The sequence below is a fragment of the Oreochromis niloticus genome, linkage group LG19 (assembly GCF_001858045.2).
Source record: "Oreochromis niloticus isolate F11D_XX linkage group LG19, O_niloticus_UMD_NMBU, whole genome shotgun sequence".
Lineage (NCBI taxonomy): Eukaryota > Metazoa > Chordata > Actinopteri > Cichliformes > Cichlidae > Oreochromis > Oreochromis niloticus.
The window spans coordinates 14,455,565-14,476,247 of NC_031983.2; the positions used below are offsets into that span (position 1 = coordinate 14,455,565).

At 43.4% G+C, this 20,683-nt stretch overlaps 1 protein-coding gene across 9 annotated transcripts in view; it reads right to left on the reverse strand.

The window, feature by feature from the left end:
• msrab (methionine sulfoxide reductase Ab) overlaps positions 1–19,966 on the reverse strand; it is a 37,699-nt gene extending 17,733 nt beyond the window's left edge. For 2 of the 9 annotated variants that reach the window (XR_003215207.1, XM_025900831.1), the window contains exons 1-5: positions 19,122–19,508; positions 11,001–11,069; positions 10,725–10,844; positions 6,258–6,362; positions 3,251–3,414 (exon numbers count right to left, since the gene is read on the reverse strand). Coding sequence is in view for 7 of the 9 variants with exons in the window: in XM_025900831.1 (XP_025756616.1) it covers positions 3,251–3,414; positions 6,258–6,362; positions 10,725–10,844; positions 11,001–11,069; positions 19,122–19,302 (639 nt within the window). In the remaining 2 variants the exon portion in view is untranslated. The other 7 variants (XR_003215206.1, XM_025900830.1, XM_025900832.1 and 4 more) reach the window with 7 other exon arrangements.
• Between the last annotated feature and the right edge of the window lie 717 nt (positions 19,967–20,683).

A 20,683-nucleotide genomic window follows, 5' to 3' on the forward strand; every position in this document is an offset into this window, starting at 1 on the left:
TGCCATATGCGCATATATGTTTTTTGTGCTGAAAGGATGCCGAGAGATTGGGGGGGGGGGGTGTTCTGGCACCAGGCGTAGCCAGACTTGTGATTTAAAAAAAAAATTAGTTGCAGGCCAAGAAAAGAGATTAAATAGTAAGAAAGTAATCAGACTGGTGTTGTGACAAACTGATAGGGAGGACGGAGGCAAACAAGTGATGGAGGTAGAAATTACAAGCCAAGAAAGAGCGAGTGCCACACTTTAAATGTGCTCCACTTTCCCGCCATCCTACAGAAGTGGGGGCTTATTTTTTTTTATCCATGATCCTTCATCTGGTAGCACTCCACCACTTCACGTACCGTTCCCACCTCCCCTTTGGTCTTCATCGGCTGCTCTACCATCCCTGTATTTCAAACGGGCAGTCGACACTTAAATAGATGTAAAACAAGAAAATGAGGCACAAAAAAATCATTTAATTGAAGAGAAGAAACAACAACAAACATTTCAGCAGTCAAGCTTCTGTAGGTGTCTGCAATTAAGGAACGCTTCTGCATAATTGGTGACTTTCTGCATGCTTCTGAACACGGCGGGAAAAACATGCGAAGTGAATTCAGAATTACTGCACTTGACAGCACATACCAATTACACTGCAGCACAGTGAAAACTAATGAACTAATGTAGTTTCTTTTTTATTTTTATATATTTTGAACTCTTGATTCCTTACTCTCTACCTCCGTTTAGTGCGACGCATACACAACTGTGGTTACGAAGGAGGTTTAACACAGCCCTGTGCCCATGCTGAAAGATCATCGGGAATTATTCGGTGTTTGCGGAGTCCTCATTTCTACTATTCTGTCAGAAAAGTACACACACAAGCACGCACACACAAAAAGATGTATAATGCCTGATAACTGCAGTCTTCCCTGTGCATTTGTGTGTGTGTGATAGTACTCAGGGTTGTGCCGTGCCCCGCGGTCCTGTTACGACTGTGTGCGTGCCAGCAGAGCTCTCTCCTCCTCTCCACTCTCAGATGCTATTTTTGCCCTGTTCTTATGTAAGACGCTCCTGATGCGCTGGAGACAGAGGCAGAGTACGGAGATGGGATGAGGAGAGCATCCCCAGCGGACACACACATTCACTCTCTCCTGCACGTGCAAACGCATTCGCACACATAAGGATGGATGTACTGTATGCATATATAACATAACCATTCAAAGAAAACAATAAGCCATTGCAAGCTTGCTGTGAGGTAGTGACACAACACTGAAAGTAGGTAGTTTTAAATCAGAGCTGTGACTCTCAGGGATGGTACCGCGACTACATCTGTTTACGTGACAACGCATGAGGTAGATCGCTGCAGTTATCTCTTTTGAAAAGCTGCCTCATCTCCCTGTTTTTAATTTCTCTATACAGGAGCAGTGCTCTCTAACATGATCACTTCATAGTTCTGGGCATGTTGTCAGACCACTGTGACTCTAACCCTTAGCTGTTTATTTTTAGCTGCTCCAACAGTGAAGCGAGCTCTACCATTGTACTCCAGTCAGTCCATACTGAGAGCATAAGTTGGATTCCTCGAATTATATCCCTCTCTACTTTAGACAGAGTTCAGGTCAGCAGTTTCAGCAAACCCAAACCTCCTACTGGGATCAAATTTACATATTATATAATTATGTAAAAATGAAGTAAACAGAAATATAAAAAACCCCGACTGCTCCAAATTAACAGTTACAATAATAACACTCTAACTTCTTCGAGTTTCTGTCCAGAATTAAGTACATGCAGTTTCTCTTCCCTGGAGGGAATATGTTTTTTTAAATATTGATTTTTCAAATGCTGCACGTCTTATTTTTCTTTTAATAAATTTTATCTCATTTTGTGTGCTGTCAAATTAAATATACGACAGGCTGTCAAAAAACTTAAAATGTTTAGGACACGTTGGCGGTCTATCACTCTTTATTCTGAAAAACACTTTAGTTTAGACTTTAATTTTGAAAGAAGAAACCACTTGCTTTTGGGACCCCATATCTCCTGTCTAGCTCTATTTTTTGAAAATATATTTTTTCAGTCCAGTTGTCATCTGTGTCGGTTTATTACCACGAAATATGAATACGTTCACAAAAGCCCACAGAAAAAGGTTGCAAATTTGCAAATTAAAAAAAAATACATCGAGAAAATAAAGTATGAAAATGTTTGAAAACTTTAACATAATCAAATGGACATGCAGAACTCAACCCCCACGCTGTGAACACACGTGCCTCAATCTCCATAAATTAAGGCCGTCAGCATGTGTGAGGGTGTAATAACCGACACCTGGTAATGAGCCCGCCAACCTCAGCCAACCACAGGAGAGAAATAGGGTTGGATTAGAAGTGTGGGGGGTTGCAGAGGTCATGGGTTATATGTCAAGGTCATCTCCTGTGGGATTTTGGCTTTGGATGTGCAGGGGCACCCCTGAAATTGAGGGATGTGGTGACACGGGGGGGACACGGGGGTACCCCAACAGGGAATTGGCGTGTGTCGCCGCCAGCTGGGGTGAAGATATTACATAAAGGAATATTCATGCTCACTGCAATTGTCAGAAAGTAACTGCTGCTAGGGTGACTCAAATAGATCATGTTTATGTGTGATAGGCAATAAGCCATTTAAATACAGCTTGTCATTTAGAATGCAATGCAGCAACAATGCTGCGCAGCTTACATTCATATTGTAAAATATAGATTTTAGAACAAAAAAAAACCCCAAGCTCAAATGTAAAGAAACTCTCACAATCATTTTTCTTTTCTTTTTTTTTACTTAACTATTTAAAGTATCTACTGCTGCGCGGCTCCACCATCATCTACCTACAAAGGTTAGCGTGCATGTACGTGCAGACGTTATCAAATGAGGACAGCTGCGTCGGCCATTTTAGTTGTGCACTTGTGTTTTTGTGTCTATCGGCATACGCCTGTGATGTCTGTTCACTGACGCAGCATCAGCAGCCCACAACATAAATACTGCATGGCCTCAAAAAATAGAGAGGATGGAGGGAATGAGGGGAGAGGAAGCAAAGAAGAGGAAAGAGAGATGGGGAGGAAACAATGAGGAGGGGAAAAGCCTCGCTTGTTAAGATGAAGGGCGGCGGAGAGGGTGGGGAGAAGGGAACGGAGGAAGAGATGAGGAGAGCGGGGGGGGGGGGGGAGGAGAGAGTGACTAAGAGATAAAAGAGGAGTGAGTGAATGTGAGTGTGTTTGTGTGATGAGCGGATGGCCTCGGGGAGCGGTCGACTCACTGTGCTGCTCTGCGGATGTACTGACGGGCTCCGGGCCGTTTGCTCTCTCACTTGCCCCTCCGCTCCACTCACTGCAAAAGGGACAGGGGTAGGGGGTGCAGGTGAAATGGGTGGGGTGGGAAGGGGGAGGGGGTGATAGGATGAGACAGGAGGAGAGGGGGAAACTGGGACAGAATGTGCAAACACAGAGGAAATAATTGGAGGGAAGAAGATAGAAGGCAGAATAAGAAATCACAGAAAAAAGGGGGGGGGTGCTTGTTTAAAAGGGTTAAGGAGTTTTTAAAAAGGGTGGTAAGGCAAATATTGAAGTAACAGAGAGAAACAGCGGGGTTTGAGCCGACAGGTTGCCAGGATAAAGAAATGACCAGATTAAGTGTTCCTATCTTCCACAGGGAGTGCGGAGATAGCAAAAACAGAGAGTGAAACAAGGCCTACAGGCCTCTGTAACAAGGACTCATCCAGTGAATACACCGACAAGCAGCCTATGCTGCTGTGTACGCTCTCTGCATGCACAGTATGCATGGGTGTGTTCTTGAGCGTATGTTCAAATGAAGCAAAGCTTAATTAAAGCTTAAAGTAGGCATAGTGGGCACTTGTGCATAAGGTAAAATCAACAACACGCTTGGATTTTACTGCGCCGGAGTCCGCATTAAAGCGAAAGAAAAACTGGATGTGCTCGCAAGTCAGCGGTAATCATCCTCAAGGAAATCACGTTTTCAACTTTCAAGATGCAACAAAACGGCTGCTGCCCTCTGACATGCAATGTCACCGACTGTTGAGAGTTTGTCATTCACTGGCGTGGAGGGGTGCTCCTGAAGAGTTGACTGAACGTAGACATGAGAAACTTATAATATGGAAGCATGTTGGAATGGGGGGGTGTGGGGGTGGCTTTATGCAACATCCCAAAGAAGCCAGCAGATTGAGACTAGTGTTGCTGAATATGGAAAGGGGGCACACAGCAAAGGCTGCTGGGAGTTTCTGATTGGCTGCTAATGTTGCTATCCAGGCTGGGATTGGTGGAGCTGACGCAGCCCGACATCACGTTGTCGGGACTAAACCCTTTTGAACTGAGGCAAAGCAGAGAGGCACAGATATCAAAACACATACACGCGCGCACACATATGTGCATGCACACACCCACACGAACCCATTAAAAGGGAAGCATTACATGCAACTGAATATGCACCTGTGCATTGCCCCCCTCCCCCCGACACACACACACACACACAAGCATATGTTTTTATAGATATATATATATATCTATCAACCCTCTGCTGTTTTGATACGTGTCAGGAGAAAACAGAATTCGTAATGCTCCCGGGCTCGTCTCCATATACGATCTCTAGTGAATGTGTGCAGTTAAAAGGGAAAAGAGTGAACTTCCTTAATTTCTCCATTCTCTTTTAAGCCCAGCTCTAAGGTGGACAGAATAAATTGGAGCTTAAGCATGCGTGAAGGCACAGCCAGCGGGCCCTTTTCCACCACTCCATGCTACATTTGTCAAATCAGAGGAATTTCTGCTACACGTGAACCCGGAATCTGAGAAGAGAGAAACGGCGGGGATTCACATTTAAGTCACGCGCAAAGGAGCAACACTCAGGGAGACCGAGAAAAAAGTACATTTGAGTTTGTGGTTATTCCGAAATATGTCGTCTGGTCTTACCTGTGACAAAAAAATAAAAATAAAAATACATAGTGCATAGACAATAAGCTGCACGCTATTAATAAAACATGAGATGAGACAAGGCAGTGAGTCAAGGGAAATGCATGACTAGTCTTTTGGCCTCACTGCTTTTTCCCCGTGGTGTGTCAGCTCGACTCTTTGCCCCTAGTAAGACGTGTCTCTGCTCTCAGCTGTGGTCAACAGGAGAAGAATCCCTTCTGATTAGGAGGATGGTGTTCTTGGATGATCTTCAGCGCTCACTAGCTTCTTCTTCCCCTGCATCCTTCCTAAATCCCGCCTCACGTAGAACAGCGGAAGTGGAAAGCTTATGCTTGTATTTATATGGGTATTTGCGGTAGACGCACAAACACGGCTGACATTCCAGTCTATGTAGGTCACACCAGGAGCGATCATGAGAGAGCAATCATGACAGATGCAAAAGGGATGACAAAACCGTCACGGGCAACGTTACTGTGAGTGGTGCGTGCGTGCGTGCGCACAAGCCTGAAGGTCGGGCCTATGAATCTTTGATCCATCTCTTCCCAAGTTGTCATGCCCCTCCCTACATTCAATATAAGTGAGCACAGCACCTCTTTGCCTGTCCTTTCTGTCTCTCACACACACATAGATGCACACACCCTCTACATATCCTCCCGGTGCATTAATGTTCTTACATCACCTCCTCCAGTGAGCACAGAAAACAAGAGAGCAACAGACTTGAAGAAAAGAAGAGATATGGCTTTTGGGGGATGTGGTCCTTGTCGATGCTGTGCGAGTGCGTCACCCTGTATAAAGTACGTACTGATGGAATAGGGATCACAAGTGAAGCATCTGAATTAGTTAAGCGAGCTGTTACGACGTCGCTCCAAAGTTTGTGAACAGTCACCAGCCTCTTGTCACTGTCAACTTCAGATATGTCGTTAAGGGACTAAACTCACGGATGAAACACAAGTGAGCACAATAACATAAAAATCCAGAGACGTTATTCAACCTAGAAAAAAGTGAATTTAGGATCATCAATGCATCACTCAGAATCCAATATGTGTAGTGAGTGACAAAAGGCTGGTATACATACAATAAAGTCAGAAAGACGCACATGCTCAGTGAGGTTTTGAACGTGCACCACACTGGTGGGTCTCTCCATGGATGGCTGGATCTCAGACACATTAACACTGTCTGGCGTTGACTTACACCCATGAGACCTCCCCCCGCCACAACACACACACACACAGGCACACGTCTGGGCATCATCCTTCTGCTCTAATACACCCTGTGCCCCTTGGGAGAGGACTTATTTGAGGGCAACTTTAGGGTTTGTCTGTAAGTGTATGTGTGCGCTGCTACCTTGTGTTGGATCGTGGTTCTCCCAAAAGTGTTTAAGCAGTTCTTCAAGGCTGATGTCTTGGGGGGAGAACACCACTCTCACCACCTCGGTGTGACCTGTCAGACCTAGTGGAGAAGCACAAATTTGCATTAATCTAAGTAAAGTGACACGACATCCCCTCTTATGATGTCCACTCGATCCACATTCTCCTTATTTCACTCTGTTCTCCTACATTTCACCACAAACACTGGACATACTGTAACAGCTGATTAAATTTAAAGCAAATGCCTACTGAAAACTGCAAAGGAGAGCTCATGAGTGGGATGCTTGTGCAGTGAGTTCAGGTGCCACAGGTAGAAGACAGTCAGCCATTGCTCATGGCACAATGGGGGGAGAGAGAAAGTGGCAGAAAGAGAGAGCAAGAGAGAAAGCAGTCAGTGTTGGGGTTTATGGTGGAGGTTGCCAAAAGCACTCACTCCTGTCTGCAGCTGCCAGGACCCCGAAGCTTCAACAAGCTGCCTGCAGGCATTCACAAAGTAGGAGCTGCTTTAGGTCTCACATGTAGGTGCATCCGCAACGGGAAACACATTTAGAGCAGAAAAGGTAATCTCAAACGCCAAACACCCCTTTGCAAACACATTTTTCTTCTAAACATAAAGACAGAGGTGTCAGCTTGGAACTGCTTCAGAAGAAACTGTAAGTACAGTATATAGCACACACACAAAAGATGCCCACACAGAAAGATTTATCAGGTGCATTGCAGATAATAGATGAATGTCTGCCAAATTCATGCATCTGGTTTCAAACCAACTTTCTCTTTTCTAAATGATGCTCAGAGGAACATGGTGTGCCAAATGAAAATGGAGGAGTTCGCTTATTTAAACTGTTGTTACCAAAGTCAAGAAGTGTGCGTTAACTAATTTCCGAAAAAAAAAAGGTGTTGCTAGAAACTTTAAGCATATTTTTTAGATTTAGATTGTAATATATAAGCATATTGTGCAGCATGGTGCAAAACTCTTCAAGTGTTTATATTTTGCAAGGAAAACTGGAAACAGGTGGAGCTATTTAATGAAATGTGCAAACATTCATAGAAGTACAGTATATAAGAGATTGAAAGACAGTATTTCATATGACCACCTTTGTTCTTCAACACAGTCTGAACTCTCTTAGTCAAGCTTTCTGTGTGTTTTTCTATCCAGGTATGCTTTAAATGCATTGGCAGTGTGTTTGGGATCATTATCATGCTGGAAAATGGAGCCACTGCTTTCAAATGCTTTCCAGATGGCACTGCATGGTGGATAAAAATCTGATGGCAGTTTTCTGCATTCATTATTCCATCAATTATGATACAATCCTCAACACCACTATGACAGATTCTCCACTGTGCTTTAAAGATGGCTGAAGACACTAACTGTTGGATCTCAGTTACACGACAATTTAAACCAAAAATTGCAAATTTGCAATAATTGTCTCATAAGACCTTTAAATACTTTAAAAAACGCTTTAAATACTCTCTGTTGCAGCAGGCTTCCCCTCCCTGAGCCTGGTTCTGCTGGAGGTTTCTTCCTGTTAAAAGGGAGTTTTTCCTCCCACTGTTGCCAAACTGCTTGCTCATTGGGGATCTTATCATTGTTGGGTTTTTCTCTGTATGTATTATTGTAGGGTCTACCTTACACTATAAAGCACCTTGAGGTGACTGTTGTTGTGGTTTGGTGCTGTATAAATAAAACTGAATTGAATTGAACTGAATTCTTAACAGTCACCCTTCCCCTGAAATCATTTCTTATGACTTCACTGAACAGCTGGTGGATCAGCTAAAGGCCCAGATGCATCTCTTGGGTCCTGTGTTAGGTCAGGTCTGGATTATTTCTTAATGACATCACTTTCAGATGTCATTTACCTGCTGTAACACAGTTAGCTAAATATATTAGCAAAATATAAAGAAATGAGAGGTGGCTCAAGACTATGCATAATACTGGACTTGGCATATTTAATATGTATTACCTGTATAAAACCTCTAACTCTGTGGGAATGCAAACATTCTGCAAACACAGAACAGTGAGTGTGGCTGCAGACTGGCAGTCATGCTGTGAGCAAGTCAACAAAAATGGTAGAAATTCAGCTGGAGCAAAAATAGCTGTTAAGACCTGAAAAAATATGACTGTGGTATGACTCTTCAGGGTTGTCGCACATGAAAGGGGTGAAAGTGGAAAAGTCCAGCAACACTAAAGCTGCTAGAGATTCAATTTTTGGCTGAAGGACCCTTCAGCAAGGTGAACAGCCCTCTGGGTGAAAAATACCTCAGAGCCCAACATGGCATCCCGTTGGACTTTTTAGTTTAATTGTTATCTGCTGTTATAAACAGCAATGAGTGAAAAAGCTTTGGAAATCCACAGAAATACTTGGAATTACCTTCAGTGAGCAAACAAGAGTCCTAAGTATAATTATTGTTATTTCACCCACAGTGGCTATATGAATGCACTCAGAAGCTACGCCTGTGCTGAAGAATGCATTCTTGAAAAATATAACTTCACATTGGGGCTACTGAAATACCATCTGCCTTCTGACATTTCTCTTACAAGTTTCTTATGCCAGTAGCAATCATCCAGAGCCAAAACAGCATGAAGCAATAAAACACACACTCTCTATTGCAGTAATGGCCCTATAGCAAAGCCATTTTTACTGCAAACTTTCTGCTCACTGCTCCAAGTCACAGTGAATGGCACAACATAATCACAGTGGTTCCTTATAGAAAAGTCCTATATTCAATCACAAAACACAACTGACCTTCCAACCCAAATCAAAAGTGTACGAAAGACTGTATAAACAGTCACAGTCTTTCTCCTTTCTCCCACTCCTATTTATTATAGTGGTTGTGATATTAATAGTTCAGATCCTGCGCTGAAATAGAATTTACGGCCTATACCTTAGAGGTCTACACATGGCCTCCATTAACTCTATTTGTTAGATATAAACTGAACTAAAGTGGAAAACATGGAAGTCGTGTAGTGGTGCTGTGTCGCTGTGAGTATATAAGCAAAACACTGGAGTCTGGAATTAATGTTTTTTTTTGTTCTAATAACAATCACAAACCTTGACTAAGGTTTGGCAGAAAATAACAAACTAATTTGATTTTTTTAAATCCATTGATATGATCAGCAGCCTATCTGACTGTTATGGTTGGAGGACTGGATTCATCTTCATGCAGCACGGTAGAACCGAAAGGTATCAGCATCAGCCTTTGATTCTGTATCGCAAACATCTCGTGCAATGGACTGTTTTACAAATTAGTTCAAATATGCTCATTGATAATAACATCATTTTCTCATCACTCCCAGCTGTCTGTCTGTGTCTGTTGAATCTGACTGCACCTCAACCTCTCCTATTTCTGTCTGTCAGAGCATGCTGCCTGTCCTTCTATCCCTCCCTGGCTCTTCTGACAGTTCCATCAACCCCTTCTTTCTGTCTGTCTGTCTGTCCTGCCTTGGCTGTGTTGACAGCTCCTCGGTCTCATGCCGTCGCAGTGTTCTGCTCCGTCATGGCCACTGGAGCGACGCCTGCACTCTCTCAGCCGATGGACAGGTAACCATTCTTTCTCACACTTTTTTTTTCTCAAAAGTTTATTTTACCCATTTCCTCACTTGCTTCGTCACTCAGTCTCTCTTTTTTTGTCATCTGTCTCCATCTCCATCTTCCTCCATAGCTGACCATCGTGTTGCTGGGAAACTGTCAGAAAGCAGGACTGGGAGGAGAACAGATAGAAACATAGAAATCCTATGAAGGGCTCTGCTCAGAAAATCTGCCAACTAAGCCCAGAGCATCTTTCCCTTCCTTTCCACGTCCCCATGCTGTGCCTTCACCTAGACATTATGCCAGTCTGGAGTGATGGAGAAGCCTCAAACTAACACTCATATCTCCTAAAACACAAGGGAGGGAAAACGAGAGTGAAATCTAACGTATTCTCTTGAATATATACATCAACTGCCTACATAAATCTTTTCGACTCTCATGATGAGGACAACTGAGAGACTAATTTAGAGGGATTCAGACAGGTAGCCAAACATTTTCAAAGCCTCCGACTGCAAATACTCAGAATTTATGCCTTCATCTCCGGCACGTTCGCCAAATCATACTCTCAGGGAAAGAAGCCCAATCTATGGCGCTTCATACACAGTAACCTCTGTTGGCAAAAACGCCGCAGTACAGCACAGTACAGAGCCCAATCCTTACAAGTAGGTCATGGGGGGGTGGGGACGGGTGGGTGCAGCCCATCTGGAGCGGTGCATTCTGAGTAGTTGACTGCAGATGAAGGGAAGGAAGCAAGAGGAAGAGATAGCTTTACTTAAAGCAACCTTTCCAGCTGTTTATCTGTTTTATTTTGGCCATAGATATAACAGTAAAATGTCCTGCTCAGGGGAAGGTAGCATGATCGGTTATTATAAATCAAAGTACAGGTATAATTACACAAATGCGTAAAAGCGCAGTACCTGAGCAGACCTCTTCGTAAGTGGGGTTTGGTGTGAAGCCACTTGCATAGCCCACTTGTGTGGAGAAGACTCCCGGAAGTCGCCAGAAAAGTTTCTCGGCTCCCCAGAAACAGCCCATTCCTGGATGCGCACAAACAAATGCATGAATCACCCCTGCTTCAGCGCTACAGTAAAACCAGCTTCTCGCCAAAACGTGTTACTAACCACAAACTGGTAAAAGAGGATGCCATATTGGTTTATTTCTGATTTTTCAAAAGTGTGATTGTGCAGTCTCACCAAACATGATGGTCTCCATCCCTTCTGGGAAAGGCTCCACAGTTGGATTCCCATTGACTGCATGCTTGTCTGTGAAGAGAAACAGTGTGCAAATATGGCTTCAGACCATAACACAGTGTTGCAACAGTACAAATTACAATACGAGAGCAAAGAGGCCTATTAGGCGCCTCGATTTGGCCTCACAAGTCTTTACTTGGTTACAGGCTGCCCCGGGCCAGCAAATCAAAGCCAGAGGCTTCTGTGCAGGAAAGACATTTAAGGGATTACACAGCTTTGACTGCCATTCTATCCCTGCTGTCCTCTCCTCAATACACACAATTAAACACAAAGCAGCAGTTTTCTCTGATCTCTCTCTCCCTCTTGCTTCACTTTATGTGGAATGAGAGCGCATTTAGTGTTCAGCTCGGCACCACCGGGCGTCCACAAAGCAAAAAAGATGACTACACTTCAAGGGCGTGAGCCTGTATAACCTCACATGTGGGGAAGAGCACTGCAAGTAGATTCAATGCCACCCTAATCTTCATCATGTTAAAAATACCCAATAAGTAAAACAAACTGGAGTGCTGAGAGGTAGCACTCTACTGCCAACTGTGCTGAGTGGAATTAGAGTGCTAAAAAGGAAGTGTGTGTGAGTGTGTAGCTCGCAGATGTGTGAGGGGGATTAGGGTTTAAGAAGACTGAGGTGACTTAGCGTGCAAATCTCCACTAAGCAAGGCTGGTTTGTACTGCAACCACTAATATTAGTCTACAGATAAACAGGCCACGGGGTACACTAAGAGCTTAGGCACATCCCAATAATGGACGCTCGCGCTGAGTTCAATGTGCGATTACTCTCTGGCTGCTCAGAAATGTTATGTGCAACACTGACCTGAATAAAAACAATCTCTAATCTGATACGGACATAATAGTTCATTTCCTAGATGGGATGATCTCCCTGTGCGATAAAAGGCCAAAGAACAGCAGCTACCTTCAGTTTAGGCTTCCAGAAATCGCTCCAAAACCAGACAGTAGAGCACAGAAAAGAAACAGTTTCTGAATGCTTGGGCCCTTAAGATTAAGTGTTTGGAAGACTACACAATAAAAGAGTACACTTGAGCTGATAATACTTTCTTGGCATGCTAAGGCACTTTTGTTACTTGACAAAAACTGTTTGTTTTTTACTGTGGAGTAGCACACTGCACAAGCATAAAGAAGTAAAATGTCACGGGGGCCTGGGTGCCCTAAGGCGGTCTCTTCTTGCCCTCCTGTTGTGCGACAGTGCTGTCTTTCAGCAGCAGGTTGTTTGGCAGTGCTAGGTCATGTTCACGAGTACAGTTAGCTCCAATCAAAGTATACGAGTGCCTGTACGGGCAAAATATTCTCATCCGATGGAGGTGACTTGAGGAGGTGTGAGGACATTAGATATCTTCCTTTTTTTCCCTGTGAATTTGCATTGTTTCTATCCTCCGCTCACTCTCACCCTCTTGTCCTTTGTTTCTGGCCACGGCGATAAAAAGTACTGTAGCTGCCAAACGACTGAGAGAGAAAGAGAGCGCGAAACTGAGAGAGTGAGAGGGAGAAGAGTGTGCGATAGAGGAGGAGGAGAAGTGGGAGGAGGAGAGATCAAGCTTGCCAAAACAATAAAAGGCGTAAATAGCCAGTGAGAAGCAACAGATGAGGGTAGCAGAGAGGCAGTGAAGGATTCTTTTTGGCTTTCGGACCACCATGCCTTTGGGCGCTATATAAAAAGACCAAGCACTTCATCCAAGAGAACACAGAGAAAACAAACACACAAACAAATAAACAAACAAAAAAAAAGAGAGGTAAAAACAAAGTTAGCCAAGAATATGCCGACACAGCACTGTCCAAAGAAGGAAACTCAGCGCCAAATCTCCCCGCCCTCTCATCTCTGTCAGCTGCTCTCCATCTTCACTTCACACTCTCTTCCTCGCACCACCTTCCCATCATCCCTCACTCCCTTCTTGCTAAACATGTGCGCGGCTGCCTGCATGCACGCAATCAGCCACACAATCACCTGCACACCAACCTCTGCAGTGGGTGTTTCTCCCAGGGAGCATCTGGCAGAGGTCCAGACAGTGCCAGGCTGGCTCCTTTCACTGTGCCTGGTCCAGCACCCCCCCCCCCCCCGCCCTCCCCTCCAGACCAGCGCCCACACCCCATTCTGCCAGAATTACCCCATCTAACACACGCAGGCACTGAGAAAGAACTGAATACCCTCACTACGCTCCCTCACTACGCCAGCAAAAGAAAGAACAGAGGACGACAAAAAAAACAAGCAGGGAGGGTGACTGACTGGGCTCACAAAAGAAGAAAACAGGCTGAATATGGGGGAAGGATTCATGAAAAGGATTTTTTTCCCAACTTGGATGAGATATGGGCGTAATTTCTTTGCGTGTCTTTGTTTTCTTGGATATCTGAAAAGCACTGCGCCTTCTATACAGTGCAGCAGGACGGAAGCGGAATACGTTGGTCACCTTTTGTTGCTTTTAGGATGTCGGTTGAAGGCGGCTGGACCAGAACCAGAAAAATCAAACCCGGACACCCTGCCACTCTGCTTGAATCAAGGTTACCACCAGTCAAGGGGACAACAATCTGTCTGTTGTTTAGCGGACAATAAAGCCCAGTTTGACTTGTTTTAGTGGGTATTTAGTCTTTGTTAACCTCCGCTTCTACCCGTGATCCCGTGTTTCTCACCCGTAAAACTGAAGTCCAAGCGCTCCTGCCTCCTCACAGGGACCCGGGAGAGGTTCTATCCCTGGATGCCAAAACTGGCGATGGAAGGTCGATTTCCAGGCTGCTCTGTTTACTTCCTTCCAAAAAAAATCCATTCTATCTCTTTCCTCTCTCTCGTCCCCTTCCCTCCCTCTTCCCTATTCCCCTTCCTAGCTTCACACAGGTTGGCAGGGACTCAGGCACGAGTCGTCGGAGCAGGCTGATGCTTTATACCGCTGCCAACTACTCCTCTGCTGTATGGGAGGGTGGGTAGGGGCGAGAAAGAGTGGAACAAATTGGGGAGGGGGGGTTAAAAAAAAATACCATTAAGAGGTAAGTAATGAAAACTTTGCTGGTGTGGCCTGTAAACAACCAACCCAACTTGTTATTGTGATGCATACATACACTTCACACTGTCACTATTCTGGGTTCGAAAAAGATTGCTATTATCGCATCAGCTCCACTGTTCCCCTTCCTCAAAGATGGAGGCACATCCTGTTTGGGCCTGCTCGTAAATCTAACAAAAGCCGGTGTGATGGGAAAATAACACAGCAGTCTCCAAGTGGCCCAAGAAAAATGCAAAAATGAACTTTCACATTCTCGCCCTGCACATATATGAGAGCAAATCCAATGATTTTCTATATAGCTAGTGTCACAGAGTGGTTTACTCCAGAGTGCACTGACCAAGATGCATGAAGAGTGTAAAGAAGGTCTCCAATTCACCAACTGACTGTGGTATGGAAACCATACAAGTATCAAACGACAGATTTCAGGTTACGTTCTTGCACTGACACTCTAGTAAAAATCAGTGAGCTGCAGGACCGCACATAAGCAAATCTCTCATTTATTTATCTCCTGTTTGGATACTTAATTTATATGTTTACTCAACACATGCATGCTTTCTCCCCCTCCAAGCTCTTTCCAAGACTAGGAAACCAAGGGCATCAAGAGACGGAAGAGAAGCAACAGAGGTGTAACACCAGAAATATATCTTCTCTATGAAGCTGCTTTTAAGAGTTATAGTGAAACATGTAGCAGAGATTGATTTTAGTCAGCTGACCTCCCCCATCCTGTTTGGAAGAAATATTGGCAGTCTATCCCGCACTGACTCAAAATAATAGCTACTGTGCCCCTACCATGTAGCAATCTGCCACTGGATCATTCTCGCCAAGGTCACTGAGTACATTATACAGACTGGAGCAAGGAAGGGAGAGAACACAGGACAACAGGACGTCTGAACAAGAAACGGGGTGCTTCTTTAAAGAGGATGGAAGGCTAGAAGTAACTTTCAAAATTAGCGATCTTCATTGTGGACAGGACGCAAGTGCGTGCACTCGGACACACACGAGGCTGGGACAGCACAGGGCATATGTGGAGACAGTTCTTGCAATCCTTAAATTACTCATGCTTAATGGCTCACACCGTCAAACACAGAAGCATGCTATTCCAACACACACATACACACACTTGAACGACCCCATCTAAACTGCTCCCCCATGGTGAAAGGGGAGGAACAGATTTCTGCCATGCGGTGTCTCCGAGCTGCTTCAACAGACGGAGAAGGAACTTACGACGGGGCGGAGCCTTCATGCGCATAATGCCCAGATGGACCTCTGGACGCTGCGGCACGGCTTCATCCTATGCGCTCACACCCAGGTCCCACAATGCACTTTGTGGATAGTGCTATCTATGTTCATATCACACCATGATTCTCCTTGGTGGTACACTGATACTGGGCTTGCTGTCCCGAATTAATAAGACGAAAAAGTGAATGAAAAGATAAGACAAGGTGAGGTGAGGCAGGGATGTTTGACTCACAGAATGAATGAAATTCCGAACAGTTCAGCAAAAGCTAGTAAAATGATTTCATTCAGTTGTTTAAATGTCACATTTTCTGTGCCAGGATGGCTATGACAGAGCTGAGGACTTGATCCAAACAGATTTGTGTTATCCTGACTTAATCAACAACTATTTGTACACAATCCCACCACATATCCCAACAGGCTTTTGCTGCCACTACAGATTTTGTTGTTGACTGAAAGATTTTATTACTGTCCACAGACTAAATCACACACATTCACTCAACAGGCTAAACAGAGGGGTGGGGGGAAAAATACAGATACAGTACAGTGACACCAAATATCGATATTTTATTAATTAAATCAAACTACTATGGAAATACAACAAACAAGAGGGCTGATCTCATGCACCACCATCTTGAGATGATGTTACTCAACCAAACCGCTCAAACAAAGTGAAAGTTGCTGAGCACAAATGTAATAGTTAAATATTCATTTCTGTCCATGTAGACAGCAACAGATATGTGATTTTCTATGACCTATCACAGTTAAATGGTAAATGGCCTGCATTTGTATAGCGCTTTTCTAGTCCATAGGACCCCAAAGCGCTTTACACTACATTCAGTCATTCACCCATTCACACACTGGCGATAGCAAGCTACATTGTAGCCACAGCTGCCCTGGGGCGCACTGACAGAGGCGAGGCTGCCGAACACAGGCGCCACCGGGCCCTCTGACCACCACCAGTAGGCAAACATGGGGTTAGTATCTTGCCCAAGGATATTTGGCATGCAGCCAGGATGCAGCCTGGGATCGAACCACCGACCTTCTGATTAGTGGCTGACCTGCTCTGCCACCTGAGCTACAGCCACCCCACAATAATACACAATAATTGCTGTATTATCAGAAACTGGTTGCATGTAATTGCTAACTTGACCCCATTCAATTGCAGACTGATAGCAGACTGGCTCCGTCTTCAGGACACATTTAGGGCAGGTGTTGGCATTCTTGATTATTATCATTTTGTAGAGAAAAAAAAATTAAATAACTTTTATTTCAAACTCTACTAAATAGTATCACAGCAAATGTATCCTGAGGTGCTTGGTTTGAAAAGTTAATGTCAGGGCAGGTAAAAAAGCTCCAAACCTCCATATTTATATCTCCACAGTTGTAAAAATGTCAGGCTAACACAAGAGTTCTTTGGATACAATTTATCATATCCATATCAGAATCATATCCATATCAGCAACCCACAGTGTGATGTCAAAAGTCCAGTAAATACTAACTATTCCACCCAATAAAAACTGTAAATTAGAGAGTAAATAATTCTGACCTGCAGCTCAAACACATTTAATTCAACGGAAATTAAGCAACAAATACTGCATCCATTCTAGTCATCGTAAAATGGCCTCTTTACTTACTGTGTAATTCTTGGAAAACAAAACTATAACTATACACGGCGGTACACAGTCTCCCTGGATGGAAGGGTTGTAGTATATTAGAGCTCCCATGGGTAAAACTCAAATGGAGAATGAATCAATGTGTTGATGTTGTTCTTGCGCAATCGTAATTAATGCTGCTCCGAAACTGTCACTGAAAAACTGACTGTTCAGGATGCTGTGCTGAATTTTACAGCTCAGGTGGAGAAAAGACTGGAGCCAGAACGTCAATGACACTGTTACTCATCCGGCTCACAATCCATCACAGTTCACGTTATTGCCCGTAAAACGACAAGTATGACCTTCACCTTGAGCACAATTTGGGTGAGGACCCATTAGGTGATAAACGTGTGTAAGTTTGATTAAATTCTGACCAATACTGTAGGAGGAGTAGAGATTCTTGGGGAATTGTAGATGGACGAACTGTAAATGCCCCGCCATGGAATAAGTTCACAGGCAGGATGAGCTAAAAATACAGTTTCAGGAGAAGTACGCTTTCAGGGGTTTCTGAAAGGCTTTTTAAGACGTGGTTAACATTGTGAAAGTGCTTTAATTCAAACCCCGAGCTTTTCCTGAACTTATGTAATTTTCTTGACTACCAACCAACCCGAAATCGGATAATCTTCTCTTAGTGTATTAGCGTAGTGTATGTATGCCGGGTGCCTAACTCTTGCTTTATAAGCTGCCACCATTATCAACATCTATATAGCTTCAGGAAAATACTTTCTTAACACTCAAAACATTACAAATGATATATATATATATATATGTGTGTGTGTGTGTGTGTGTCTGTGTGTATAGTAGGTTATCTTAAAGCAAATGGCCATTACGTGTATGTTACATTTACCGTTGTTGTTTACCAGCACAGTTTGCTAAACTATGTTCAGTGTCGCCTTGGGGTTATTGGAATGTGTTGGCATTCATTTCTGTAAATAAGTGTTCATCAAAATAGCTTCATAAAATTAATAAGTTGCATGAAAAGAAGAAGAACAGTATATATATATATATTTATTATTCATTTCTTTGGTGTTTATGAATCTCTCTATATACAATGGTATAATGAAGACAAAAAAGAATAAAATGGCTAATTTACAACCTGTAGGGTGGTTTGTGACAAAGTAATAATAATGATAATAAAAATCATTAAAACTACTTCGTTAAATAGAAAAATAACAAGTCGACGACTTGGAGTTTCATGTAGGACATGAACCCTAGTTTCCTGGGTGACAGCCATGAATCTGAGCAATCCGAACACCCACCCATCCCTTTGCCTGACTTTTGAAAGCCTTTCTATCCTATCTATCACTGTGCTGCAAAGTTTTGACAACACAACATGTCTGGTCAGTTACAAAACTGGAGCAAGATTTACTTGTTGAAAACCCACCAAGACAGACTTTTACGTGATTCTGGATCTGATCATATTTCCAATTGCTGTTATAAGACAGCCATAATGTCCTGCATAAACAGTCACAAGCCCTCACTATCAGTTGCACGCACTGCAGTGCGCAGGGCTAAAATTTCAGTTAACATGAACCAGTGTGTCTGTTGTGATATGTCTCAACCTTTAACATGGCTGGATTGATCCCTGAACAAAACATCCGACACCTATGTTGTGCCAAGATGAAGTCAAGGACTTACAAGTGAAAAAATAAATAAAAATTAAATAACGAAACCTAACACCCACTTGAAAACTGGTTTGTCCTTGATAACTATAATCTGCAAAATGCTGTTTTGATTTGTGCTGCCCTTATTTTTCTGCAGAATGGAAGGAGTTCAAACCTGTGGTCATGCAGGGCATCAGCACCTCCTACCAAGAGTGGAAAATAACAGCAGAAGAAGTTTCTCAGCTGGTAGGGATTTTGCAGAGCAAAAGGCTTCAGGCAAAAGCCAGCGACTGTTTGGAAGCTGTCACCTTAATCCTTGTATACTTCAGCTACTTACTTGTGTACTTCAAATATCTATACACTTAATAATTAGTTTATAACGCAGTACCAACTGCACATCTTACTTTGCTGTCACTGAACAGCGACGCCGTTTTCTGTCACTATTTTTCACACGAACTGTTCTGATATGTCAGTCCTGTGCGTGTGCCACAGGTAACCTGGAGCACCAGGTGTCACCCCCGTGCCAACTGTTGTCTTGGTACAAACTCACCACCGTGCGTTATTTACCTGCCACGACCATTTTCTCCTCCCTTCCTTTCAGCGCGGCCTCTCTGCTCGGCATCTGAGTTTTATCGCTCATTGTTTCAGCGACAGCGAAGCACACGTAAACTACAAGGAGCCACACGATCTGTGTTTGTGTTTGAGGGCGTAACTGTGAGGTTGCCCGAGTCTTACGGCATGCCTCCATAGCGCCACGTCGTTCCGTTACATAGCGGGAAAAGGGGAGGGAGAAAGGGATGGAGAGACGCCGTCGAAAACGCCATCAATATGAATATTCATCGCGCGTGGGCAACGCCGTGCACTGCATATTAACTAGTCAAGGGGTTAATATGACTTTGGCACAAAAGCCTGCACAGCACCGTGTGCGGGAAAGAAATTAAATTTAAATAAATATCCACGGCGTCCAGCATGCAAATGAGCACTCGCCAGTAATCAGCGCTCATTCTGTAGGAGGTGCTACTGGTGGAGCGGGTTGGAATACGGATGTATGGAAGGTTATTTCCCCTTTGTGGTTCATTTTATATAAAGTAATGCTTGTTTGGGGTTAACGTTGATGAGGAACAGCATTAAGAGCTCGCAGTTAATATCTAACAAAATGGCTCTAAGCCCTGCAGGATGGATGAAATGCAAAAGAAGATGAGCCACGTTCTCGTGGACACAACTCTGACCACATAAACGATCCGAAAATATCTAGAAAGTCATGCCCTTTAATGTCTTTAAGACCGTACACCAGGTCTTCTTGGTTATTTCCGCTGTATAAACCTGACACCTATATTTTTCTTTAGAAAAATCACATGGAAGAACATGTAGAATGAAGAATATGTACTTACGAATGCTTGGATGAGGGAATGTAAAATCCCAACCAGTGCACGTTTATTATGTCTGGAGACATCATTCGTGATGATTCGATGACTAAAAAAGCGCAAATTCCAGCCTGAAGTCTTCAAGAAAGGCATACATCATCTGACATCTCATTAGCAATGAAAGCTGCTGTCTTGGATCGAAAGCTGTACATAATTTCAGTTTTGTGAAACATACAAAAGAGACAGAGACTAAGAGGTAAAGAAAAGTTGAAAGTATTGGTCAGCTGATGGATAATCAAGGACAACTAATTAATTGTGCCAGAATTTCTACTCTAGAATTTGTTAGTTTAGTCTGTTAAACAAAAAGTCCTAAATCTTTAGTTTAGGATTGTTGGCCAGATAAAATGAACCTCTGATTGACACATTTCACTACTTTGTGGTGCTCTAAATGCTAAATAATGAATTAATAATAAAATACATCTAAGTTCACCTAAAGTAGGAGTCAACAACAATCATTGTGTCCTTTACTGTCTTTAATTGGCACTAATATGATTTGTGATTTGCTACTATAACCCACAGAAAAAGGCAAAGGCACAAAACTATTTAAACTATTCGTCTAAAAAAAGTCACTCAGAGTTACAAGCCTGCAACAGTCGAAAAGCAGAGTTTTACTGCAAATACAGCCAGACCAGGTGATGCGATAGTAATGACTGATTATTTATGTGCGGAAACTTAAAACATTTTTCTGTGCGCTCTGAACCAGAC